The 26,765-nt window shown below is 42.0% G+C and overlaps 1 protein-coding gene across 5 annotated transcripts in view; it reads left to right on the top strand.

Moving 5' to 3' along the window:
- OFD1 (OFD1 centriole and centriolar satellite protein) overlaps positions 1 to 26,765 on the top strand; it is a 46,065-nt gene that overhangs the window by 2,515 nt on the left and 16,785 nt on the right. For 3 of the 5 annotated variants that reach the window (XR_014789184.1, XM_084844166.1, XM_084844165.1), the window contains exons 3-16: positions 3,314 to 3,514; positions 4,572 to 4,640; positions 4,723 to 4,753; positions 5,307 to 5,411; positions 6,328 to 6,464; positions 11,789 to 11,962; positions 13,078 to 13,184; positions 16,715 to 16,834; positions 18,179 to 18,252; positions 18,351 to 18,442; positions 18,583 to 18,772; positions 22,089 to 22,219; positions 22,953 to 23,064; positions 25,501 to 26,100. Coding sequence is in view for 4 of the 5 variants with exons in the window: in XM_084844166.1 (XP_084700292.1) it covers positions 3,314 to 3,514; positions 4,572 to 4,640; positions 4,723 to 4,753; positions 5,307 to 5,411; positions 6,328 to 6,464; positions 11,789 to 11,962; positions 13,078 to 13,184; positions 16,715 to 16,834; positions 18,179 to 18,252; positions 18,351 to 18,442; positions 18,583 to 18,772; positions 22,089 to 22,219; positions 22,953 to 23,064; positions 25,501 to 26,100 (2,143 nt within the window). In the remaining variant the exon portion in view is untranslated. Of the gene's footprint in view, positions 1 to 3,313; positions 3,515 to 4,571; positions 4,641 to 4,722; positions 4,754 to 5,274; positions 5,412 to 6,327; positions 6,465 to 11,788; positions 11,963 to 13,077; positions 13,185 to 16,714; positions 16,835 to 18,178; positions 18,253 to 18,350; positions 18,443 to 18,582; positions 18,773 to 22,088; positions 22,220 to 22,952; positions 23,065 to 25,500; positions 26,101 to 26,765 lie in introns of all 5 variants that reach the window. The other 2 variants (XM_084844167.1, XM_084844169.1) reach the window with 2 other exon arrangements.

Below are 26,765 nucleotides of genomic sequence, written 5' to 3'. Positions count from 1 at the left end.
CCACCCCCTTTCCCTCCTTTCCGAGCTCACTTTTGCGAGCTCATAGAATCAGCCGGCATGGTTCTCTCTGCAAGGAGGCAGGGCAGGAGAGTTTGGACTCCCAGGTCCGAGATTGGAGTTCTATCTCTGGCCTTAGATCCAGGAATCTGAAACATCCTATCCCCCCCCCCCCCCGACTTTGTCTAGAGGCCATAGGCACAGCTTCGAAACCAACTTATACATGAACTAATGAATCCAGTTTTAAGTGGAGAAATTCAGCCCCGAGCCATTTCCAGTGAATGCAGTTCATTGATAATTGGTGCTTCTAATAGTCTGGTCGCAGATCACCTGCGCAGATGGGGCTATGAGTATTCTTCTATCCAGAAAGTGGATTAGAAAAGGATAAGGCAAGTACCTTCCTCTTCTGAAGGATGTGTGGAATTATATTCTGGGCTTAAATAAGTCCTCTCTATCCAGTGTTGTCATCGCTTACTCCTCCCTTTAGTCTTTCTTGTAGTCTATCAGAAAGTTAGTAAGGGCGCAATCCTATGGGGATAGGTGGCCGCCTCCGAACTCAGAGGCGACTGCATATCTAATGCAGGGCAGGAGAAGCACGGAGGGGATCATCTCTGCCGTGCTTCTCTTGCCCTGCATTTGCGGCTAGGCAGCCAATTTCAGCTGTCTAGCTGTGGGAAGTCGGAGCGGGGGTGGTGGTGGCCAGATGACGCATAGGATGTGCCGCACCAGCATTTCCGCCCGCAAAAAGGGAACGCCCCTTTTACGCTGTTCCGCACTGCTTTTACAAGCGCAGAGCCGTTTTGTGTGCTGCCTACAAGTGTGTGCTCCGAGGTTGGTTCCCGGAGACCAACGTATCCTATGGCCATCTAGACGCTGACTAGTGGTCATAGGATTGCTCCCTGTGTCTTTCTGATAGCGTGTCTGGATTGCAAAATAGAGCTGTAGCAAAGGACTGTGTGCATACAGTAGAGACTAATTTTGTTTACTTTCATGAAACAGCACATCCATTCTGTATTATGACTGCTTTTGAAACATGAGTTGAAAAAGAAACTTAGAGTGTTTGAAGTGCTGAGCATAAAAAGTAAGCAGAATTCTCACTTTTACTTTGGAGCTCTCCACCTTGTGCTTCTCTAGGTTGAACCCGCAGTCCTAGACACTCTTGCATCTGATACCTCAACTACCAGCTCTGACTCTAGCAATTCCGGGATGCATTTTGAAACCATCAGTTACCTTTGCTGAAAGAGGGCTGTCAAATCTAATAGTTCCTTAGGTTTATTGCTTGGCTGTTTGACTCAAACTTCAGCTTTAGACAGTATCCAATGTGACACTAGTGCTAATGTAAATTACAGTCGGGGCCAGAAATATTGGAACTGTTTTGGCAGTTGGCCTCTGTAAACCACCACATTGAAGATGAAAGGAAACACACCCAGATGGGAGCGAAGTCAGGACTTTCAGCTGTAATTCAAGGGGTTTGACAAAAGTGGGGCACTAACCATTCAGGAAGTACAGCCAGTAGCATATACCCCCCCCCATCGTTGCTGGCTCATAAGTAATGGAACAAACCAACATTTCAAACTTAAGGGTCGCCTTTAATACCTAGATGAAAATCCTTTGCAGTCAATGACTGCCTGAAGTCTGGAACCCATGGACATGATGACCAAATGCTGAGTTTCTTCCCCCGAGATGCTTTGCCAGGCCTTTACTGCAGCTGCCTTCAGCTGCTGCTTGTTTTTGGGTCTTTCTGCCTTCAGTCTTGTCTTCAGTAAGTGAAAAGCATGCTCTATTGGGTTGAGAACAGGTGACTGACTTGGCCACTGAAGGACATCCCACTTCTTTGCCTTGAGAAACTCTTGGGTAGCTTTTGCTGTATGTTTTGGGTCATTCTCCATCTGCAATATGAAGTGGCATCCTATCAGTTTGGCAACATTCGGCTGAATCTGAGCAGAAAGTATAGCCCTATACACTTCAGAATTCATCCTGCTGCTTTTATCAGCAGTCAGGTAATCAATAAACACCAGTGACCCGGTTCCATTGGCAGCCATACATGCCCATGCCATAACACTGCCTCCACCATGTTTGACAGATGATGTGGTATGCTTTGGATCATGAGCTGTTCCTTTCCTTCTCCATACATTTCTGTTCCCATCATTCTGGTACAAGTTAATCTTGGTTTCATCAGTCCAAAGAATCTTATTCCAGAACTGGGCAGGCTTTTTTAGGTGTTTGCTGGCAAAGGCTAATCTGGCCTTTGTGTTCTTGAGCGTTACCAGTGGTTTGCACCTTGTTGTGAAGCCTCTGTATTTACATTCATAAAGCTGTCTCTTGACTGTAGATGTTGACAATGACATGCCTACCTCCGCAAGAGCGTTCTTGACCTGGCTAGATGTTGTGAAAGGGTTCCTCTTCACCATGAGCAGAATTCTGCGGTCATCCACTTTAGTTGTCTTCTGTGGTCTTCCAGGCCTTTTGCTGTTGCTGAATTTGCCAGTTAATTCCTTCTTTTTCAGGTTGTTCCAAACTGTTGTGTTGGCCACTCCCACTGTTTTTGCTATCTCTCTGATGGGTTTATTTTGTTTCCTCAACCTAATGATGGCCTTCTTCACTCGCATGGACACCTCTTTGGACCTCATGTTGGGAGTTCCAGTGAACAACTACCAAATGTGAATGTAACACTCAGAACCACCTCCAGGCCTTTTATCTGCTTGATTGGTCATGGGGTACCCAGGAAACAGGCCACACCTGGCCATGCAGCTGCTTCTCAGCCATTTGTTCCATTACTTATGAGCCAGCAACGATGGGGGTGTGTATATGCCACTGGCCGTCCTTCCTAAATGGCTAGTGCCCCACTTTTGTCAAACCCCTTGAATTACAGCTGAAAGTCCTGACTTCGCTCTCATCTGGGTGTGTTTCCTTTCAACTTCAATGTGGTGGTGTACAGAGGCCAACTGCCAAAACAGTTATCCTTGTTCCAATATTTCTGGCCCTGACTGTCTGTTGCACTGGTGTAAGCAACTTCTAGTGCAACAGCAGTACTATTTGCTGGCCCAGTGGGTTTCCCTGGAAAACGTGTTGCTCCAGGAAATGCTATTGGTGTTGCATTAGAGGTAATTTATGTTAGCGCTAGTGTCAGATTGGATATTGTTTTACATTAAACACTACGGACATTACACACACCAATGTAATGGTTTTAGTCCAGCTTACATTTTCAAAGTCTTAAACTTTTCGACATTAATGTTTAATGTTTGTACCACACTTTTCCTTTAAGAAGAAAGCCCAAAGTGACTTAACAGTAACATACTATTTTTGTTTGTGTCAGACACAGCTTCGAAACCAACTTATACATGAACTAATGAATCCAGTTTTAAGTGGAGAAATTCAGCCCCGAGCCATTTCCAGTGAATGCAGTTCATTGATAATTGGTGCTTCTAATAGTCTGGTCGCAGATCACCTGCGCAGATGTGGCTATGAGTATTCACTCTCTGTCTTCTATCCAGAAAGTGGATTAGAAAAGGATAAGGCAAGTACCTTCCTCTTCTGAAGGATGTGTGGAATTATATTCTGGGCTTAAATAAGTCCTCTCTATCCAGTGTTGTCATCGCTTTGTCTATAGTAGTCTTCAAACCTTTTCAGACCTAGGACCCATCTTTAGCCCAAGCGTTCAGTTTGGGACCTGCTTCTTAATTTTTTAAAAATATATTTATATGGTGTTAGTGCTGCTTGTGCAACCCACCGTAGGTCAGACTGTGAACCAGTAGTGAGCTTCAACTCACCAGTTGAAGACCAATGTTCTGTGGGCCAGTCCATTCAAGAGCATCTCACTGGGGAGAGGAGGAAAGACCGGTGAAGTTTCTGTCCCCGGTGGTTGGGAGGATGATCCTCCTGGCACATCTGCCAGGATCTGGCTTTACCTCCCCTGCACCTTCTCCTGTTGGAGAGAGGACATGGAGCATGCAAAGCCAGTTCCTGGTGAAGGCATGGGGCAGGCAAAGTGGCTTCGCTGCATCTGGGTCTTCTCAGGTGGGAAAAGATCTGCATGCATCGAAGTTGGTTCCCAGCGGATACGTTAGGAGGATCATGCCTTCAACACACCTGCCACCTTCTACAGGAGTCTGTGACTGAGGCAGCAGTTGGAGGAATGCTCTTCCAGCTTCTCATGCAGTCCCACATGCTTCATTTACACAGCAGCTTCCCCAAGGGGGAAGGCACCATGTGGGCAAATTGCCTGCCTGTCTGTAACCCTGTTCTGCATTTCTCCGGGGGGCTTGGCTTGGAGGCCAAGGGCAAGTTCCACTCCCTGGAAGAATCCAGTAAGGCTCCACTGGCTGGATTAGGCCCACAGGCCAGAGGTTACCCTCCTTTGTTGTAGTTGGAGGGTCTATGGGTAATATGAAGAGAAAGGAAGGTGAGTTTATATGAAGGGGGACTGTCCCTTGTTAAATGGAAATGTCATATGTGGCAACCATAATTATCCCATTTTTGTTTTACTTCCCTAACTCCTCCATTTTTCTCTTTGATGATGTGGATTGTAAAATGCATAGTTACTGGTTAAGAGGTTTCTTTCTTTTCTTCCAAAGGAGTTTACATTGCAAGATCTACTGCAGCTCATTGGGATCAATCCCAAGACTGACCTTTATAAAACACTGGTAAAATAAAATCTTATTTCTAGAAAACCTTTTCTGTTAAGAGTTGAGTGCACAAGTTAACTTAATTATTTTCTGTTCACAGATTTCAGCTTCAAAAAAGGACAGTACTAAAGGTAGGACTATAATGCGCATAAGAGAATGTAGGCCACAATCCAAAGAAACTGCTCGTTCACATATTTATTTCATTTAAAATATTCAGTATCCTGCTTCTTGGTTTAAAACAAACCTATGGTGGCTTGCAACATATAGCATTAACAATAAAATGCAACAGTTATAAGATAACAAAACAGCAACACAACATAAAAATAGTTGGCATTCAGTACGTTTAAAAACATATTAAAAAGCATTTGACAACTGAATATGCGGCCAGTTATCTTTTTAACGTTTTCACTGCAGCAGTTACTGCTGCTGAAGAGGCAAGCTGCTGTTTGGTCAAACGTATTTGAAGAGATGAGTCAATGCAATAGAATAATAGCTGTTGGTATTATTTACCAATAATAGCTTTTGGTAAATGATGTGTATAATTACACCCTTTTAGAAATACTTTCTTTAGATTTGTTGAACTTGCATTCACCCTTTTACTGTTGCAAAAAATGTTCTATTCTGCATTTAAAATGTAATTAATTTGTTGCAGAAGAAATATCTGATTAGTGGAACATTTTAAAGGTTTTCTTGTACAGATTTTAACGGAGTTGATAGAACACAGTCTCTGTAGGGAGAACTGTACCACAGAAACCCAGACCAGTCCAACACCTAGTAAAGAATCTCTTGGTAAGTGAAGTTTTATATTTGGCTTATCCTCAGAAACCTTGGCAATTTATGTATTCAGCTTTAATGAAGAGAGTACTCCAGTATTTATTATTTAGCTTAGTTTTTGGGTTGCGTCTGACATCATTGTTCACTGATTGGAATATTTGTGCAAGTCTCTGTTTGGAGCACACACACAACTTAAATGTTGGGAAAACTAATGCTTGTCTGTTTGTTAGGCACAGGTATACTGCAATCCATATGTAAACATGCCATTTTCTAATCAAAAGATAACACCACTATAAGTTCTTTTAGTATTATGGTTTTCATCACATAGTTGTATGCTTTTGCTTTGAAAGAAAACACTAGCATTGAAAATGGTGTGTTCTTTACAGACAGTTCCCTGGAAAGATGGGTATGTTATTGGTTACACGTGCAGGACAAATAGCAGAAGTACTGAGCTCCCCAGCAAGAATACAAAGTAAACTAACACACCACCCAGGTCAGCTTCTGTCATGATCCAATGGGCATCCATCCTGAACTAGGACTGCCCCTATCACATCTGCACCCCAGGAACTTTCCTTATGCCAAGATAAGGAAATGAGTTGTTTTTCACCCCCATCCCACCCACAAACACCCCAACACTGCACAGGACAGGCAATGCCACAGTGGGCAAATGCAGAGAGAGCACAAGTAAATTGATGAAACACAGTCCCAGCACCAGTGCAGAGAGACCATTCACAGAATGAAGAATGGGATGGAATACAGGTACAAGCTGGAGTAGAGTGGCATCCATTTAAACTGGCATATAGGTTTGGGCTGCCAATTTCCTGTTTTGTTTGTGTTTGCTTTTCTTTCCCTTGCTACTTCCTTGGTGCCCTTTTTAGTAGAAGGTATTTATAACTTGATGACGGAACATTGCTTTATATTTTTTACATAGCTGAGAAACTTCAACTGATAGATGAACAATTTGCAGACATGTACCCTCAGCGCCACATATCTGAGTCTTTTCAAGTAAAACTTGCTGGATATAGAAAAGAAATAGAACAGCAGCTCCAAGCAGAAATGTCTCAAAAGGTGAGGGGAAATAGAAGGGGGAGAACTGACAATTACATTATGGCAATTTTACATGCCCATGGGATTTTGCATGCTGCTCCTTCTTGCTCTATAACAATTTACTTTTTCCCCAAAGAAACAAAAACACAGGAAAGAACAGAAGATGAACATTTATTAAGACACTAATAAATAGGTTACTATTTGCATCATGGACAGTAGCAATCATTCTATTAGGAGTGGGAGAAAGAGAAATAATATCACTTACTATTTACAGAGGCTGGACGGCAGGCACTGGCGGAGCACTAGGGGCAGGCCATGCCAGGTAAGGGGAACAAGGGAGAGATGTATAATATCTGTCCCCTGTTCCAGGCCTGTCCAGAGCCAAAGGATGGCTGGGGGAGGTGTGACTCTATCTTCTGGCCTTCGTTTGCTGCTCTGCAATACCAGGTCTTTTACCCAGAAAACATCTGTCATCCATGACATGATCCAGGATGAGGGTGCAGACCTGGCATGTATTACGGAGATCTGGCTGGCTGAGGCTGCTGCTCCAACACTTGTGGCCATGTGCCCAGCTGGATTTTCGTACGCACAGCAGCCAAGGGCTGGGGATCGGGGACGGGGAGTGGCTGTTATCTACTGGGAGTCCTGGGTCTTCACCACACCCCCTCTCCAGGAGACCAAGGTTGCTGAGTGCATGTACTGGAGGCTGGGCCCGAAGGGCAGTCTGGGCATTCTGCTCATGTACCGTCCACCCCTCTGCACGACTGACTCCCTGGCTGAGGTGCTTGAGGTGGTCTCTGATGTGCGTGTGCAGTCCCCTAACCTATTGGCGTTAGGGGACTTCATTGTACATTGAGAAGCTGTCCTTACGGTGGCACCTTGGGACTTCATTGAAACCATGGCTTCCTGGGCGCTGTACCCTATTCCAGCTGGGCCCACCCATGTAGCCAGTCATGCACTAGACCTTGTGATTCTTTCTGGAGAAGCGGGGTGTGATCTGGAAGTCGGGGGTATATCCACCACCCCTTGTCATGGTCAGATCACTATCTGGTGACATTGGACTTCTCGGTTCCACAACCCCTCCACAGGGGTGGAGGACCCGTTAAAATGGTCCGCCCGAGGCGTCTTATGGATCTGAATGGATTCCTGAACGCGCTTGGGGATTCTCTGGAGCATGGAAATGGCCACTCAGCCGAGACCCCGATGGGTGGCTGGACTGCCACAATTACTGGGGCGCTAGATTGGGTGGCTCCGAAACGCCCTCTCCCCCTGAACAGGGTTCGAACTGCATCATGGTTCAATCTGTGGTTACGAGCTCTGAAACAGGAGGTGAGACGGCTAGCGCGCTGGTGGTGGAAGTCTTGCTCCAAAGATGATCAGACACAGGCTAGAGCTGTATCTTCAGCCTTGAAGGCGATGAAGGCAGCAAAAAAGGAATACTATGCTTCCTCTATTGCGTCTGCAGGGTGCTGTTCTAGGAGGCTGTTCCAAGTGGTCTGGAACCTGGTTGGTCCAGCTGCTCCGGAACCGCTGGAGCATTCTAAGCCCCCCTGTGAGGCCTTGGCAAGGCACTTTGCAGATAAAATTGATCGAATCAGGGTGTTTTTCCCTGCGCTGTGGATACAGTTAGTGAGTGAGAGGTGGCCCATGGCAAACTGGTTTTCTGGGATCGGTTCCAGCTTCTTCCTCCTGATGAAGTGGACAAGGTGCTTTCATCTGTAAGGCCGACCACCTGCTTACTTGATCCTTTCCCATCTTGGCTCATTATGAGCTGCAAAGAGAGATTGGGTGAGGGGATCAGGGCGGTGGTGAATGCCTCCCTTGAGGAGGGAGTGATGCCATCAGCCCTCAAGGAGGCAGTGATAAGACCGCTCTTAAAGAAGCCCTCCTTGGATCCCCAGGTCTTGAACAACTTTTCCCCAGTCTCAAATCTGCCATTTTGGGGCAAGGTAATTGAGCAGGTGGTGGTGATGAAGTTGAAGGCACTGTCAGGGTGGAAACTGAGCCCATAGTGCCCCAGAGCAGTTCTGATTCTGAGGAAGAACAGCAATCTGTAGGAGAGGAGCTCGCTCATCTCTCACAAGCACAGCAGCTGGCAGAGATTCCTCCTGCCAGCATTCCTGGGATAGATAGTGACCCTGGCAGTGAGACAGCGCTGGAGGGGGGCTTGCTGGACGCTCGGCACAGACGCAGGGAGCGACAACAGATGGAGGGTGCGGAAAGGAGGCGTTGCGCTCGTTTGGCGCTCAAACAACGGTCGTATCCCAAGGACCCAAGGGAAAGAGGGAGGATCTCTCCATAGCCCATAAGTTCAGAGTCCTCCCTTGGTTCCCCTTCAAATGGGGACCAACTGCCTTACCTGGAGCTTAGGCTACTCTGCTATCTTTCCCCAGTGCTGTTCCTTGCTTAGTCACTAGTGATTAGTATCTGAAAGAGTCATAAAGGAATAAAGCCTTGGAAAGAATCCTCGTCGTCTGAGTCCTGAGTTGGCTATTGGAGGGGACTGCAAGAGGCAGCTAGGGCACTCCTGACTGGCACACTTGGAAGAAGCCGATTATGTAGATCCATTTCAATCAGGCTTCAGGCCTGGGCATGGGACAGAAACGGCCTTGGTCACCTTGGTGGATGATATGAGGAGGGCTTTGAATAGGGGTGAATGCTCCTTCCTTGTTCTCCTTGACTTCTCAGCAGCTTTTGATACTGTTAACCACCGTTATCCTCCTGGACCGCCTGGAGGGGTTGGGCATTGGAGACACCGTATTGCGGTGGTTCCGGTCCTTCCTCTCCAGCAGGTTCCAGAGGGTAGTAAGGGGGAGGTGGTTTTGGACCCATGGCCGCTCACTTGTGGGGTGCCACAGGGTTCCATCTTCTCCCCAATGCTATTCAACATCTATGTGAAGCCTCTGGGAGCTATCATCAGGAGGTTTGGGGTGCGGTGTCATCAATATGCGGATGACGCACAACTCTACCTCTCGCTCAAATCTTCACCAAGGTTGGCCGTAGAATCCCTGTCCAAATGTCTGGAGACGGTGAGTGGCTGGATGGGGAGGAATATGCTGAAGCTGAACCCTGACAAGACCGAGGTACTTTTGGTGGGACACAAGAGGAGGTTGGGGGATGTTGACCTGATGTTGAATGGGGTACAGCTACCCTTGAAAGACCAGGTCCGCAGCCTGGGGGTCATTTTGGACTCCCGGCTGTCCATGGAGGCTCAGGTGTTAGCTGTGAGCTGGACAGCGCCGTACCAACTCCATCTGATATGGCGGTTGTGCCCCTACCTTCCTGACTATCTGCTTCCATTGGTAGTACATGCCCTGGTCGCCTCTTGTTTAGACTACTGTAATGTGCTCTATGTGGGGTTACCCTTGAAGACAGTTCGGAAGCTGCAGCTGGTGCAGAACACAGCAGCTCGCCTTAGTAAAGGCAGCTGCTGGCGTGATCACATCACTCTGGTGCTGAAGGAGTTGCACTGGCTACCAGTTGTTTTCCGGGCCAAATTCAAGGAGTTGGTTTTGACCTTTAAAACCCTATACAGTTCTGGCCCAGCCTATCTCAAGGACTGCCTCCAGCAACACCAGACAAGCTGCTGAACAAGATCAGCCTCGGATGGCCTTCTCTCTGTCCCATCAGCCGATACAGCTAGGCTGGTGAGGATGAGGGAGAGGGCTTTCTTTGTGGTGGCCCCCACTCTGTGGAACTCCCTCCCTTGGGAACTCCGCCACGCCCCCTCTCTAATGAGCTTCTGCCATGGGTTGAAAACTTGGTTGTTCAGGCAGGCATTTGGGGTGGGTTAGGGTAATTTTAGAAATAGGATGTTTTAATGTGTAATTTTATTGTTTTAATCTGTTTGTATTGTTGTACATCGCCCAGAGTGGCCGGGTGACCAGCCAGATAGGCAATTAAGAAATAAAATAAATCAACTTAGTAATAAATGTTCTCAGTGGTTGTAAATGTGAGAAGGCATAAACAGAGATAGGTATTTAGATAAGAGTGACCTGGGTCGCGTGACACAACAGCCCATCTTGAGTTAATTTACCCTTGAGGAGCTGTGGAATATGCCATCCGCCATTATGAATATGTAACTCCTTATTGGGGGTTGTGTTGTGCGAACCGGGCCAGCGGGGGTTATTTGATGGCTAAACAACCATGATCTGTTGTAGAGTTATGCAAGGTTGTTTAGCCATCAGCTTCAGGATTTGCATGACACAACAACACCTGACAACCCCCAGTTGTGGGTTGCATATTCAAAATGGCAGCTGGCATGAACTGCAGCTCCTTGAGGATAAATCAACTCACGATGGGTTGTTGTGTTGCACAGACGTGTCCAGTATGTTCCACTTTGAAGGATTAACTAAAGCCCCGTACAAGTTGCTTGCTGACTTAAGAACCAAGATACACATTACACAGGAGGTTCTTTATTGGATCTTTTGATATCCTGCTCCCCTAAACGCTGCAGCAGACAATGTGGATCACGGTTATGCCATGAGGAAGGAAGTAAAACCTTTTTCCCTGTGCTGATTTCTCTTTGAAACATACACAATTTCTTCTGGGAAAAGGAAAATTTGTTAGGAGATCTGTTCACAAACAACCTGCATAATATGTAGGTTGGTCCTTGGACACTGTGGCAAGATATACAGGCTGGTAGTGTCTTCAAGAGTCTCCCTATTGTCTTTAGCCTATGAATCTCTACACCATCAGCATTGTCACATTCTAGCCACAGGGAGAGAAGGGCAGAGAAAGACTAGACATAGTTGTTGCCAAGAATTGGGGGTAATAGCAGCAAGCATGGGTGTGTACAAATGTATATATTTGGAATGGTGGGACTCCTGGGAAGTGCACCTAGCACATTTTTTTTCAAACATCTACATCCAATTTTCTCTGCATGTTTCCGCTCTAGGGAGACTGGTTCTTCTTGTTTGCAGTAAATTCGAACTCTACACAGTTCTGACATTTCAAATGTGCTCTCCCTCCAGTGATTTTTCAACTGTTTTTAAAAAACGGGGGACAAATATGCATTTAATTTAATTGCAGTGTGATTTAAAATTAAGAAGATGAGCAACCCACCTGAAGCATAGGGAAAGGCAAAGGCAGAGTTCTGAATTGGTGACTGGATTGCTGATTGGTACATCTGTCTAATACATTGCGAAGATGAGGGGTAGCCTGAGTTGAACCACGATAGAAAAAATGAGAAAAATCTTAGGCCTGTAGTCGGAGAACAGATTTGTTTACTTTCCCACATTATTACTCTGGGGGACTTGCTATTGACTAGCAGTAGCCATTTGGGTGTGATCTAATCTCTTGACTTGACAACCTTGAAATTTACAGTTTTGTTTTAAATGTAACAGTTACAACACTTCAGAGAGGTTGAAATGGCCAAAATTAAAATGGATGAGAGAGCCCAGTCCCAGAAAGAAATTTCAGAGCTTCGTAGAGAGTTTGAAAAAGCTCACCAAGCTAAGTCAGAAGCTCTGAACTCTCGAGAAAGAAATGCTATTGAGAGACTTCAGAAACAACAAGAGGTAATTTTAAAAACTTGGAACTAAATAGAATGCAAATGGCTTGCAGTATTCTTTGATGCAGGGGTTGGGTGGATTGTCTAGTATTTAATTTTTATACCGCCCAATAGCTGAAGCTGTCTGGGCAGTTCACAAAATTAAAATCACAAAAATACAACAGAAAATAAATATTAAGAGCCATACTTGAAATGTATTGGAAGTGACTGTATGTATTTTGCCCACAAATTGTACAACCTGAGCCAGTAACTGGCTTTTCATGGTGCTCCTCCACTACCACACAGTTAAGTATTGCTTGGGAGTCAGACATTCCACGGACATGTATTTACAAAAAAAAAAAAAAAAAATCTATTTGGTCTCATGATCACTTCTCCCTTAATTATTTCTGTACCATTCCCATTGTGGTGAAGCTGTGTGTTTGCTCCTGAACTGCACCTTGTGCTGAGAAAAATGTAACATCCAATATTTAGCTGAACCGAGTAAGAAAGTGTGCAGAATGCTGTATTTGAAAAAGTGGAAAGACATTCTCCATGCCCTGCTCTTTTTCTCTCTCTTTTTTTTTTTAGTAGAGGTCAATATTGTTTGTTGGTTTCTTAAAATTTCTGGAACAGTTCTTATAACTCTGTTTTGCCAAAGTTGTTTACTGCCATATCTTTTAGTGGTAACTAGATTTATCAACAAACTGATTGATAAATGTGAACTTTACAGGAAGTGGGAAGTTCAAGCATCTAAGCATCTTGGTTGTTCTGCATGGAGCTATGGTCTGTTTTGAGTCCACTTGGAGTTTGATCATTCAGTATACTGGCTGCCTCTGTGGAATTCCTTGCCTGTCAGTGTCAAGCAAGCACTGACGTTCTTTTTTCAGCACCTTCTGAAGACATTTTTATTTAAACAAGCCTTCCCTGATGGACCAGCCAGTTTTATTGGCATAATGTGACTTTAAATATTTTTATTCTGTATTTTTCTTCTTTCCTTGTTTCTCAGGAATCTTGTTAGATATGGATTGGTATATAATTGTGTAAAATAAAGTAGTTGCAAACACTGCCTGACTTTCTGAAATTCATATGGAATTTGCTGCTGTTGCTACTTTTTGAATGTTATTCAAATTGGTTTTCTAATAGATTGATGCAAAGGAAATTTATCTGCAAAGACAAAGTCTGCTGAAAGATATTGAAACAATAAGGAACCGAGAGGTAGAATTAAAGCAGAGCACAGAAGCTTTTGAACAGTGAGTTGCTAAACATTCATGTAATTATTTGGTTTGGAAAAACTTCCCTCTTTCAATCTTCTAAATGCAGTATGATACTGCATTTACTTTTATTTCAGTAGCTGCTGGATGCTGATGTTCCTCTCCATTGGCAGAGAGGGAAGTCTGTTTGTGGAGGCCTCCCTGGTGCTGTGGTGGAAAGCTCTGCCACTATTGCTGAATTACCCTTGATCCTCTGCTGGTGGTATGGTGGTAAATGAAGTGTGCCAGGGTGGGGGCGTACTAGGGGAGGCTTTGTATATGCTGGAACCAAAGACCTCTCATTCCCCAAACGCTCCCAGAAAGGCTGAAAAGGTACACCAGCTCGAGCTGACATGCTTATATCTTCCCCGCTCCCACCCACCCCATTAATGTCAGTGGGAGGGGAAAAAAATAGAAGTGGGGAGAGAGGAATGGAAAATTCTCACCTTCTATCCTGGCCAGCATGAACTGGCAGAGCTTAGGAAGCGACAATTTCTTCACCATGGAATCTCTCCCCCTCCCAACTGTTTTATTTATTGATTTCATTGATTTGTACACCATTTTTCTACCAAGAAAATGGTGCTCAAGAGGGCCTGTTACTCTGTAAATGTTACGATACACTATAGGAGCTATGTTACCTGACTTCTGGCAGCAGGGTCATTCCCTGCTTAGGGAGATTTTGATGTTTCTTACCTTGAAGGCATAACATTTTCAATCACTGAGTAATATCTCAGCCATATAGATGCTGACAGCAGTGCATGTTAATATTGTTTTGCTATTCGTTCTGTTGTATATACGACAGAATGTGGGGGTTTCATTTTATTATATTTAAGCACTGTTATTGCTGGTCTTTCAGTTATCCATAATTTATTAATTTCTATTTGTCAGTTGAAATTTTCCTTCCCTTTTTTCTGCAATATAATAATAGAAGAAAAACCTACTGATTACCCAGAAGAGGGAGCTGGTGATCCTTTGAAATAGAGGAATAAGCTGCATTCCCTTTTAATTCCTTTGCCTTCATCATTTGCTGTCTGAAGTAATGAATTCTTACGCAAGGTTCAGTCAAGATTTCCTGAATCAGTAGTTTATCCCCAGTAGTAGGTTGTCAGACATAAGGCTTAATGGCCTTATGAGGCCCAAAGCATTTTTACCACAAACCACCCCAATTATTTTCAGGGCTAGGAAGCAATGCATTTGGTAGGGCAAAGGAGCTGACCTACTACTGATTCTGTGGCATGCTTCAACATCAGTAAGTCTCCTTTCTGCTGTGCACCTCTCCCCCCATTTAAATAAGGTGCCCTGGGACTGCAGACTCAGGCCTTATCCATCAGCCAGAGAACCAAGGGCTACTGGGAGGCTGCACCCTCTTATTTTCAGGAAGGATATCACCACAATGGGGAGACCTACCTGGCCCCATACATTGGCTGGAAAAGGACTAGCTTCAGGAGCTTACTTTACCATTGCCTACCAGAAAGGACAGAAATAACCTTGTAACTAAGAACTAGTGCCTGAGCTTGCTTTTTTTCCTGCCCCTCCACCCCAGTCCCCTTTTCTTTTGTGTTATGGTTTTTAAATTATAAGCCTGAATGCAGGGACTCTCTTATTAACCTTTGTAAGGCACTCTGGAAGCCTTCTGTGGTATAAGAGTGAGGCAAAGATGCTTTATGAGTGAATGAATGAGCAGCACAGGTGTCAAGCAATGTGGAACTTGTAATTTGCCAGCATTTGCAGCCAGAGTGGGAGGATGTAGAATTGGTGTTAGGGGCCATTGAAAAGAAAGTTGTAAGTTGCCAAGATAGGGGTGTAGTTGCTTTGACATGTGAGAGAATGGGTTTATGGGAGATCAGTGCCATGAGGGAAGGCGGCTATGATGGGAAGCTGGGAACTTGAAGGGGCCTAGTGACTGGAAAGAGTGTTGATGCTGGTAAAGTGGTTTTGGCAAGCAATATCTGGGTGGAAGGGTTTGGATGGGAAGGGGTATTTTTAGTAGCTAATGACTGGTCTTACTATTACCCTTGCTCCATGTGATTTGGGGGAATGCTGATGTGGGCAGTAGGCCTATGCTCAGTGGGATCATTTGAGTTTGGGTAATATGATTGTAATATTAATTATGAAAAATGTGAAGCCAGAGAATGGTCTAGGGGTACATGAAGTTGTTAAATTATAGATGTTAAACAAAATTGTGTTGTCATGAGCTGGTTTAAGCCTCCCAAAGAAAAAACAAGATATAGGTACAACAAATCATTTTCATATATAGATATAATCTCAATTCTCTGAATGTGGATCCATATGTAGCCAAAGCAGCACGATCCACACATAAGAAACAGGTAGCAGCAGGCTCGGGGGAACCCCAAGGTATGTAAAAGTACAAGAAAACTTGAGCAGGGGAAAAACAAAACAGTTGGATGAGAACTGAATGTGCTCACTGACTATAGGATGGGGGATAGAATGAAGTATTCTGGAAGAGGGCATGGCTGGAACTCAGAAGAGGGGTGGTCGACACTGCAACGTTTTGTTGCAGGTCACACTCATTCCTTCTAATAGTGAACTCAGATGGACAAGTGCTTATCAGTCTGGAAACAAAATAGTATTGGCCAAAACTGAGTGGTTTCTACATATTTGGGGGACTCCCTTAAGTACACAGGTGCTTGAAAATTAAAAGACACCTTTTTAAAAGTGTCTAAGATGGCCTGATAAGGACTCTGAACTTCCAGGCGTGAGGTTGTGGAGGTAAGAATATTTTTGAGTAACGTCTCTCATTGTCTGGGGACTTCCAGATTCACAGTGAGTACCAAAGACAGGAACTATTGTCTTTGCTGCTTCCTTTTGTTTGGAGTGGGGAAACACTACTGCCCAATCACAGCTGTGCTAAAATCTTGTATTTCTGCAGGCAGCTTTCACCTGCGCTGGGGATGAGACAAAAAGGGTCTAAAGGAACTAGATATTTGGCAGACTGCATGAGTCTGTAATTGAGAGCAGTTGAGACCTAGAATGTTGGGGTGTTCTTTTAGGGAAAAAATGGAGGAGGCGAATGCAAACCAGCCTGCTCAAGCCACTAACCGCTTATAATGAGTATGAAAGAGGGGGCAATTAGAGTTGGGGCAGGATGTGTGCCATGTAGTGTTTTAGGGGGACATTCCAGATGGCTGGAAAGAGAAAAGGACACATTTTATCTTTCCCACTCTCCTGATTTGCTACCACCTCTATGTGGCAATAAAAGGCTCAGGTTTGGTACTGCCAGCCAGCCTCAGATCTGACCTCTGGTGCAATATTAGCACAGCAGGGAATGGTTTGGGGGCTGGGGAGCTATCCTTTTTACTGCCCATCCCCCACCCTGAATAGCACTGCAAGGTTCTTGTTTGAGGCTGGCTGGAACCTTGAACAACAGTACTCCTAGGAGGTAGGGGTAGACTGCAACGTGATCTTGAAGGTCCCACTTTTATGAATAATGTTCTCTACTTCTAGTGCTTCTGTTATCCAGATTTGTCCTATAATGATTGTTTACTTGGTATTTGCCTTTGTTTCTCCAGAGCTCAAAAGCTTCAAGAATCAAAAAATAAAACCGTTGAAGATATGCTGCATTGTCGGGAGGTAGCTGTGAAGAATATTGAGGAGGTGTATGACCAGAAGCTAAAGAATGAACTCCTAAAGTAATTTATTTGCTGGTATCCTTCAGAGGATGTGTAACACACACATAGATATGCAGTCCAATTGTAAAGAAAAGTGACAAATACTGTACAGAAAAATGACAAATACAATACATCAAGAAGAAGTAGCATTTTTATGGAGTATTTTTATATGCTAGGCAGGTGTCTGTGTGATAGGGGACAGGTGGGTTGAAATTAGGGCTTTTGGAACTCTTGGGCTGCAGCTGTGGGCAAGAGAAGAGTAATGTAATATCCAAGCCTATTGATGTTTCTTATTCATCCTTTGGTAATGACCTGGGGCCTTGCAGGGGAGAGGGTGCTATTTCTTACAGATTCAGATTTTTAAACCCGCCAGCGGTATTGTGATTAAAGGGACACGCTGCTGTCCAGGGTAAACAAAACACATTGACTCCCTTCTCCCTGTACCAAATTTGATGAAAAAGAAACTGAAGTGGTGACTAAGCATGCTTACTCATGTAAATTTCATTGAGTTCAATGGGTATTTATTTATGCCATTTGTATGCTACTCCATAACATAGAATTCTCTGGGCGTCTTAGAATAAATACATTTGAAAACAGTTTATTAAGACCTGAAACCATAAAATCAAACACAACCTAAATACAGCACCAGAAAACAAAACTCAAAGCAACCCAGCATTAAAACACATATTTTAAAACTAAGAGGCCTAGACTACGTGACTTATTTGAAAGGGCTGACTGAGTCTTCAGCTGGCACCAGAAAAAACACAAAGATTCTGCCAGGTGACTATCAGCTTATTAAAAGATAGGACTGTAGCTTTAAAGATGGATTCTTCTTCTGGTTTGTATCCAAAGTTAGAGCACAATTTGTCATTGAGGATGCAGTTACTATGGCTCTCCCTTTAGCAATAAGAGCCACAGGAAGTTGACGATGACAGTGAAATAATTGTCCATACATCTGTTAGATCTAAACATCCCACACTTATGGGATAAACTCATTTGAAAAGCCATTTTGGATCTGATATACTACTGCAATAGAAAAAAATATACCGGATAAAAACATTTTTAATAAGGATGAGCTGTTGCATTTATATGTTGTAAGTTGTTGCACTTAAGAGAAACTCTGTCCTTTTATCTTTAAAAGCGTTCTTTTATGGAGACGTTGATAGATTTGTTTGCATTGATTGATTTACACTGATTGAACTGTTAAGTCAGATAGTTAATAAATTGAGGCTGCAATCTTACATGTATTTTTCTGGAAGTAAGCCTAACTGGAATCAATGAGACTTATTTTTCAATAGGTATCTTTAGGATGGCATTTTTAAAGTCTTTAATCAGTTGACAGCACTTCGTAATTTTTATTCCTAGGTATCAGCTTGAACTAAAGGAAGAATACATAGCTAGAACCAAGAAAATTACCGAAGATGAGAAAAAACATAAAGGTAACCTATGTGTTTTTAACCTGTTAAAAAAAACATTTAACTTCTGTGCACTTGTTCAAAATATATGTAATATAAAACTTTTCCTGTTTCTAAATCAGAGAAAGCTATGCTTTTGCGTGAAGAGACCATTTCTCTTAATTCAAAAAAGCAAGAATTCAAACAAGCTGTATCACGTGCAAAAGACCTTGAGGTAATTGAAATTAAAATACATATGTTTTAGCAATGTATTCCACTTCCTTCACAATTTAGAGGAATAAACTTAATCCCTTTTGAGTACAAATGTATTATCTCAAAGGTCTAATAACCTCATTTCTTGCTATCTATTTCCAGCTGGAAATAGATTCGGTCAAGGCTCAAGTGTTATTATTAAGCAAGCAGAATCAGTTGTTAACAGAAAAACTGAAAGAAGCCTCAGATTATTCCACACTAAAAGAGGAGAAAATGGAGTTCCAAGTGCAGAATAAGCTACTTAAACAACAATTGGAGGAAGCGCACAATGAAAATTTACAGCTCAGAGACAGTAAGTATGAATCTAAAATTCTTTTAGGGATTTTATCAGCAAGGATTGACACAGATAATGTTTTAGAGATGTGTTAGCATTTGATAGAAGTGCTACATCTCTAAAACACATTCTGTTTCCATATTATACACAAGAGAATAGGTGTCTGATATACATATTTGTTTCCTTTTATCTTTGTGAATTTCAGGCTTTTAATAGTGCTTCAGGAGGTAATAGCTAAGTCCAAAACCACCTCCTTGAAGTGCCAACTAGCATTGTTACGAGAGAGATGTGTGTGTTTTTGTGGAACTGTCACTGGTACCTATTTGGTAGTGGCAGTGACATCACAGAACTTTTTTAAAAGTTTGAGAAAGAGTGAACACAACAATTTTACCACATATAGTCCTTCAAAAAATGGCAGCTCCTATTGCATTTTAAGCTACTTTAAGAATCATTTCATTTTTTCCTTCTCTGGGATGTGCTGAAGGGAGAAACATACTTGTTTAATAAATGAATTAAGAAAATAGGATTTCAGGTGCTGCAAGGCTATTGCCACTGGAACGAGGCTTCCCCAATATTACATTTGTGCCATTAGTGATCACCTACTGTTGCAGGATTGGAGCTAGAGTCATCATATATCTAAAGGTGTTGCTGCTATTGCCTCATGTTATAAACGCTGCAGGCCTAAGTTTACCAAAGTCATAGATATCAAAGTCGCTTCATGTAAAGCAGGGGTGTGCAACTGCGGGAGATTCAGGGCCCATTTTCACACACACGCCCTTCAGACCCTACCTCCATGGGCCACACTGGGAGGGTGAAAATTAATTTAAAAAAATCGGTTTGCCACCAAAATTCAGTGGTATGGTACCCAGCAGCACTAAAAGGGATCAAGTTAGCTTGCAATCAAGTTAAATTTGTTCCTTTTAGTGGTCTGTAGCTGCTACAGAGTGCCATTTTTTGTGGAGGGGGCCACATGCAGCCCTTGGGCCACAAGTTGCCCACTCCTAATGCAGAGAGAATGCAGTTTGACAGCCAGAAACCATAAATTGTTGCTATGGTTCCTCAAGACATGTATCTTTATACATGCCTGCAGCTTTCATTTCTGTGTTCGGGGATTAAACTCTTCTGGAACACACATTTCTTGGGGGGAACTACTTTTGGTAGAGGAGCCTCTTCACTTTGCGGTCCTAGCTGTATTCCAGTGGAGGCCTGGCTGCTGTAAGTCCATTAGAACTGATCCAGAATCTAGCACATTTTGCCAAATACACAGGAGCACAGCATTAGGAACTGTCTGGGTGGCAGAAAGCCTTTGTAAGGTATCTTACAAAGATAAGTAAGGGAGTAGCAGAGACAAAATCAGAGCTTTTCCAGAAAAAGGTGTTTATTGATAGAGTAAAATAAAACGTAAATTGCAAGGTCCTGGAGGGGAGGTAGAGATGAGGCAGCAGCAAATCAAAGGCTTCTTCACTGTTCTGTGATGTGTCCATGTTTAGTTGGGGGAAGGAGTGAGAGATGTTGAAAGCTGACATGAGAAAGAAGGAAGAAAGATTGTGAATAAGGAAGTGGGAGTGTTTATTGATCCTAGTCTGTTGAGAAGCGTGCCAAAGATAAGGGAAGCACAGGTCTTCAGCACCAAGATAAAATTCCAGAGTGAAGGTGAAACTGGACCACGTTCCAAAAGTGTACAGAAATCTGAAGGTGCATCTGGGCCAGGACCTTCAAAGGAGAGAGAAAGCGCTGTGGGCATTGATTTCAGCAGGCACTTCCCAAATGAAGAATGCTTGAAGAACAAGTTCAAAGGTACAGAGGTGCAAGAATAGGCACCAAGCCAAGAGTCTTGAAATTCAGTCAGAGTGTCTGCCAGCAGAACGGCTCTTGAAATTGCATAGAATTTAGGCTGAGGCTGATGGGAGCTGAAGTCCAAAACATCTGGGGAAACCAGATTGGGAAAGGCTGACTTATAGTCTCAAAAAACTCCAAATCAGGATGACATGTAAAAGGTGAATTTCCAAGTGAACAAAAGGGGAGGGTGACTATCCCTCCTTTTCTGAATAGAAGGACTCTTGATGTGTGTGTTTCGGTGCTAGCTGGAAGGTCACATAAGAATGTGGGACTCTTGATAGCCAGTTAATAAATGGTAAGGTGTTCTTATGGTATTAGGATTTTGGGGGATTTTTGGCTTTTGTGTATCCAAGACCTCCTGGGCCTAAGGCAATCTTGTTCATTTGTTGTCAGTAAATGTGGGCTTCCTTTTGAAGTATTTTAATTGAGCAAGATACACATTTATGGCAGCTAGCCAAAGACTATAGCATATGTGTTTTGCTGATTATGTAGAAATGGCTATGATTTAAACAGTCATTTAAAAATGAATGTCGATGGACCTCAGTTGGCTTTTTTATATGCTCTTATAATCCGCGACAGCTAAATTGCACCAGCCAATGTTCATGTGATATAATTGAGTGTTTTTATGCCCCAAAGGGCAAAGATGGTCAACACCACAGACCAGTGACTCCTAAGGCTTTTCAAAATGGAGCTACTAATGGAACTTCCTACCTCAGGATTGGGCAACTTGTGGCCCTCCAGATATTTTGGTCTACAACTCTTCATCAGCATAGCCAATGGTGAAGGATCATGGGAGTTGTAGGGCAAAACATCTGGAGGGTCACAAGTTGCCTGCTGCTGGCCTACCTTCATTCCACCTGTTGCTCCTCTCCATGAGACTGTCCCTCTCAGTTGGTTTAAGAGGCTGTATTGTCTCCTATACCCATGCTGAATTGCATGTAGCCCGCATGAAAGTTTTTTCTATGATTGTTTCATGGAGCTTTATTTGTATGCTGCTTTTCAACAAAAATGCTTTTCAACAACCCACATTATTCAGTTCACTAATCCTAACGTTATAACATTTTAAATTCATGACAAATAGGCAATATCAACCATTACAATACAATATCTCTTGTTATTACTTATCAGTAAAGTGTAATCCAGAGCCAAATGCACTAAGCCTTTTCAGTGCATTGAGGCTTCAACACACAATGCAACCTGCAAACAGCTACCCCCAAAGTACCAAATGCAGGAAATGGCAACCAGATTTCTTACCACCTACAGCAGCTGATCCATGTTTTGTTAATCCTTGCTTGATACTGAGACGTTCAGTGCCTGCCCCCAACAGAGGCTTTTAAGGAGCCATACATACCGTTTGAATTTTACCAGCACAGGGTTCAGCTGTATGTTCTACAGAATATCTGTTTATTAAATACCATATGTCAGACTTAAAATATCATAGCAATATTTGATTTTTTACTAAAGAATTTACAATCTTCTATATTTATAATTATAGAACTAAGTCGGCCATCATCTGAATGTGTGGTCCTTCAAGCAGAGTTGAAAAGAGTAGAACATGCTAGAAAGCTTGAACATGAGGAGTCTGAAACTGATAAGCAGCTCTTGGAAAAACAGTTACAAAATGAGGTACATTACACTGTTTTGTAGATTTACACTAATCTTTGTATAGACCTTTGTCAAAGAAGCGTTTACTCAGAATAGTTTCCAGTGTGAAAAATAAGGAAATATAATTTATCATAAATCTGTCTACAATATTTTGCTCAGTCTGAATTATTAACCCTCATGTCTCATTTGGGGTGTATTTGGATCCCAATCTGAATTCCAATACATTTGGGGGTATAATTTTTGTTATTCATCATAATGAAGGTGTGTTTAACAATACCATAACACCCAGATCCAGAAAACACACAATCACACAAGGTGGAACATTTGTTTTGAATACACAGTAGCCCCCTGTTTTTGCAAATAGAGTAACCAACAACATCTTTGAATCTTCAAACATCAAATATTTTTGTTTTCAATTAGAAACAATAAAAACATTTTGGGGCAGCTCCAGGTGGGGGCATGGCACTTGAAAAATCAGCAGTGTTGATTGACTGTTGGGCAGCTATATACTTGTATGAAGACAGCACACAACTACATAATTCTGGGTTAGGATCGTTGTTTATTTTACCTAAACTTTTTATTTATTAAATGTAGATCAAATGTGTTGGTCTTTAAGGTGCCAGAAGACTTTTTGTTGTGTTGGTTGCACTAGACATAACATGGCTATGCCTTTGGAAAATGTAGATTGAGTACTTGTTACATAAATGAAGAACTCTTGAATTCGTAAGCCATTTTCTCTTTGAAATCTTTTTAGGTTGATCATTGTGTAGAATTGAAGTCCCAGCTGTCAGAATGTGAAAATACTATAAGGAAGTTGAATGCACAAATGGAGGACCTGAAGTTACAACTGAAGCAAACACAAACAGGTTCGAAGATTCCCCTCTTTTAGCCCCCCTTTTAACCTAACTCTGTCCAGGATCAAGCTTCATGGAATTCTTATTTAAGCATCCATTTCCATAATTAAACGGATTACACATATGCATATCTACTTGTTTTTCATGAATTTTCTGCAGAAGTGTGGTATCTGATACTGTGAAAACTTCATTTAAAATATTTCTGATTATGAAGAAAAATCTTGATCCTATGTAGACAATATTCAAAACCACGAGAATCTAGGAAGAACTTTGGGTAGTTTTGAAGTAGATGCCTTTTATGACTACACCGTTTCTTCCTGACTACTGGCCATCCAACTTCAATTTTCATAGCTTCCCACCTTCATGCCTTTCTGTCTCTGCCTTGTAGATAAATTGTCAGTGTTGTTTGAAATACTGAAATAGAGTAAGTTGAATAGAAATGTGGGCTTCTGTTTTCAGAACTTTGTAAACTGCCCAGAGAGCGTTGGCTACTGGGTGGTATAGAAATGTAATAATTCTATATGTAATAGAATTGAATGTAAATTAAATATAATATTTGAAATAAATGAAAAAATGAAACTTATTTTCTTTGAAGAGCAGCCTTCTCCACTCTGGTGCCCTCCAAATATTTTGGACTAGAACTCCCATCAGCCCCAGCCAACACACCCAGTGATCAGGAATACTGGGAGTTGTAGTCCAAAACATCTGGAGGGTGCCAAATTGGGGAAGGATTGTATAAAGTAATATAATTACAGTAAACCTACCGGAACCCAGGTTAAAAATATAGTAACTGAACAATATTTACTTGTGTTTTTCCCCTCCACTGCGGCTACCTTTATTGCAGCTTTGAGGACCACCCCCTATAAATCTTGTGTTAGCCTACCTTTATTTCTCAAATTGCCATAATTTGACACAGTATTCTCTGGTTACTTGGCGATTTGTTTGTATACTTTATTAGGGTGGATTAATTTAAGTCTAGCATACCCTATCAAGAGATGTTTATAATATTTAAACTTCAGAATTTGACAGTAGTATGGTGTTGCTTGAAAAGCTGTTCTTTTCACAGCAGAGAACTAAAAGGTTTGAAAAAAAATAAATCTTTGCATTCTGCCCAAATTAAATGTGAGAATATAATTACTAAATTTGAAATGCAGTTTAATATAGTGTGTATCTTGTGTTACAATCCAATCCAATGATCCATGTATGCTTAACATACATTTCAGTGGTTTATACACAGAAACACACATGAAGCAGGAGGATTGGACTCTGGAATTGAAATGAATAGGAAAGTTCTTTCAAGTTGCAGCCATAAGAATGCTCATATGCCATTAAAAACTCTTTAAGTAAACATGTAGATTATTTCAGGTGCTATTTATTGAAAACTGAACAGGAATGAAATTAAAAATTTCAACCTTTATGTACTTAATAGATCATTTTGTTTCTTGGTAACATTTTGTTTCTTAAATATAAATATATTTACTATAAAGTGCAAGAACTTTTGAACAAATTAAAACGTAGAGAAATCATTTGGACTATATTGGCCTCCTCTTCATGTCATATTGGGTGCAAAGATTGTTTTTCTGTTTCCAAATGTCAGCCAGCAAAATTAAGCAGAATGTTTGCAGTGTACTTCTGAATTTGATTTTAATTTAAAATTCTTACACACATCGGATTGAGGGGAGACACCAGTTCTTCTGCTCCCTCCAGTTGTAATTCCTTGTGGCTGCCAAAAAGTAATGTTCATGAACTTGTAGAAGTGGATCTTTGGACCTAAGCCTGTAGTTTTACTTGATCTGCATTTAGCAAACATGAGAGCTTTCTGCAAATGGTTGGTGGTATATTACAGATTATTAGCATGTTTTGTTCTATTTTTTTTTCTTTTGTGCTCAGGGCATAATCCATTAAAACCTGCTGCTGAGCATTCTGAATTAGTTTTCATTGGGTCTTGATAATAGGCTTCCTACTAAGAGATTTAGGATTGCTCCATAGGGAATATAGGCAACTACTAGCAGAATAGGATTTTTCCAGTTCCTTCCTTCTGTTCCAACCCCCTGCAACCCTCCTCTTGAAAAGCTGATTCTGAAGGATCCTCAGGAACTATGTGGGATACAATGAAGGAGGGAAGCAATGAAAATGAAGGGCCATCCCCTTGCACGAATGGAGTGTCTTCTGCTGTTGTATGCAGCCCTTTGGATCCAATTCTGTTCTGTGGCTGTGATACTTTCAGCTTAATTTTAATATTTTCTGCTGATCTTGTTTGATCACACTGGCTTGAAATAAGTCTGAGTACTTTGCTATACGAAAACCTATTTGCATTTGTGTGTAGAAGTAAGGCTAGTTTTCAAATGTATAGTCTAATTTTGCATGCTAATCATATGAGGAAATCAAAATTGATAATAACTCTTAAATTGTTTTCTTTATCTCTGTATGGAATTCTTAACTATCTAGCACTTGAGAATGAAGTGTATCGGAATCCTAAGCCCTCTGTGGTTGATCGTTCTGTCATTAACTTGATTGGTGACAAGACTGTACCTCATGATATTTATATAGATGGTGCTTTCTTGAAAACTCATCCTATGGCTAATATTATTGGAATGGGAAATGCCACAAGTCCCAGTCATCACCATCACATCCTGAGATCCAGTGCTTCACCAGATTCTGATTTAGAATTTGTAGCTAATACAATGGTTAGGATAAAAGAATTGGAGAGAGAAGCTGAATATTTAGAAGAGGCCTACAGGAATTACCAGTACAGAGTCATTCAAAGCGCAGTTGGCCCAGCAAAGACCCCATCCTCTTCACCTTTGCCAAGTAACTTTACTGAAGCATCTTGCCAAAGACTTTGCCTTACACAAGATGGTCTGGGCCCCCAGGAATTTCCCTTTCGCTGTCAAAAAAGTAAAAGCTATAACTGGACACCAAGAAATGGGGATCACTTGAAAGATCATTTGACACCTCCCCCCAAAAAAGCTGCTTCTTCCAGGCGTCTGTCTTCAACTCCTGTTTCCAAAGCAAGGAGAAACATTCGTAACAAGCTGTTTTCTGAAGGTAAGTGATTTGATGCTCCTTAACTATAAGAGTGGTGCTTTTTTTGCTTTGTGTGAGTAGCAGGAGTTATTGATATTGGATGTGTCTTTAGTTATGACTGACAGTTCATAGTTGTTTTTCGTTATATGTTTGTGTATATTGTCTGTGTGCTTGTATGTAAATAGCTTTTAAACTTTGTATATTGTATTTTAATGTTTTAACTTCTGTAAACCACCCAGAGAGCTTTGGCTATGGGGTGGTATAGAAATGATGGTGGTGGTGGTGGTGATGATGATGATGATGATGATGGAGTTTGGAGCCATGACAGTCTAGTATTCCCCTCCTGGAATGAAAATGGTATTTCTAACCTCCAGTACTGTAATTTATGTCTGAAACTGCTAGTCTTTATGCATGCTGGCTTTCCTCTAATGGTTGCGTACAGACACAATTCAATCTGATTAAACATTTCCTTGCTCCTATTTAGTAGAGTTGGAGATAAATTTGAACTTAAGTAGGAGTAGTACTTTGAAAAAACCATTTCACAATAGATTATTCTCCCAAGGCAGTTTACAGTAGTCAATAAAACAACATAATAAGATCATACAAAACAACATTAAAATGTTAAACATGTAATACGATCCCTGTGGGAATATACACAGGAAATGTTGACAGGCTTTTGATAATCC

This window comes from Heloderma suspectum, chromosome 3, assembly GCF_057233095.1.
Source record: "Heloderma suspectum isolate Gila_16-S chromosome 3, 16-S_ref, whole genome shotgun sequence".
In the NCBI taxonomy this organism is placed as follows: Eukaryota; Metazoa; Chordata; class Lepidosauria; order Squamata; family Helodermatidae; genus Heloderma; species Heloderma suspectum.
Note: the sequence above shows the minus strand (reverse complement) of the source record. Positions and strands in the feature narration are given on the sequence as shown.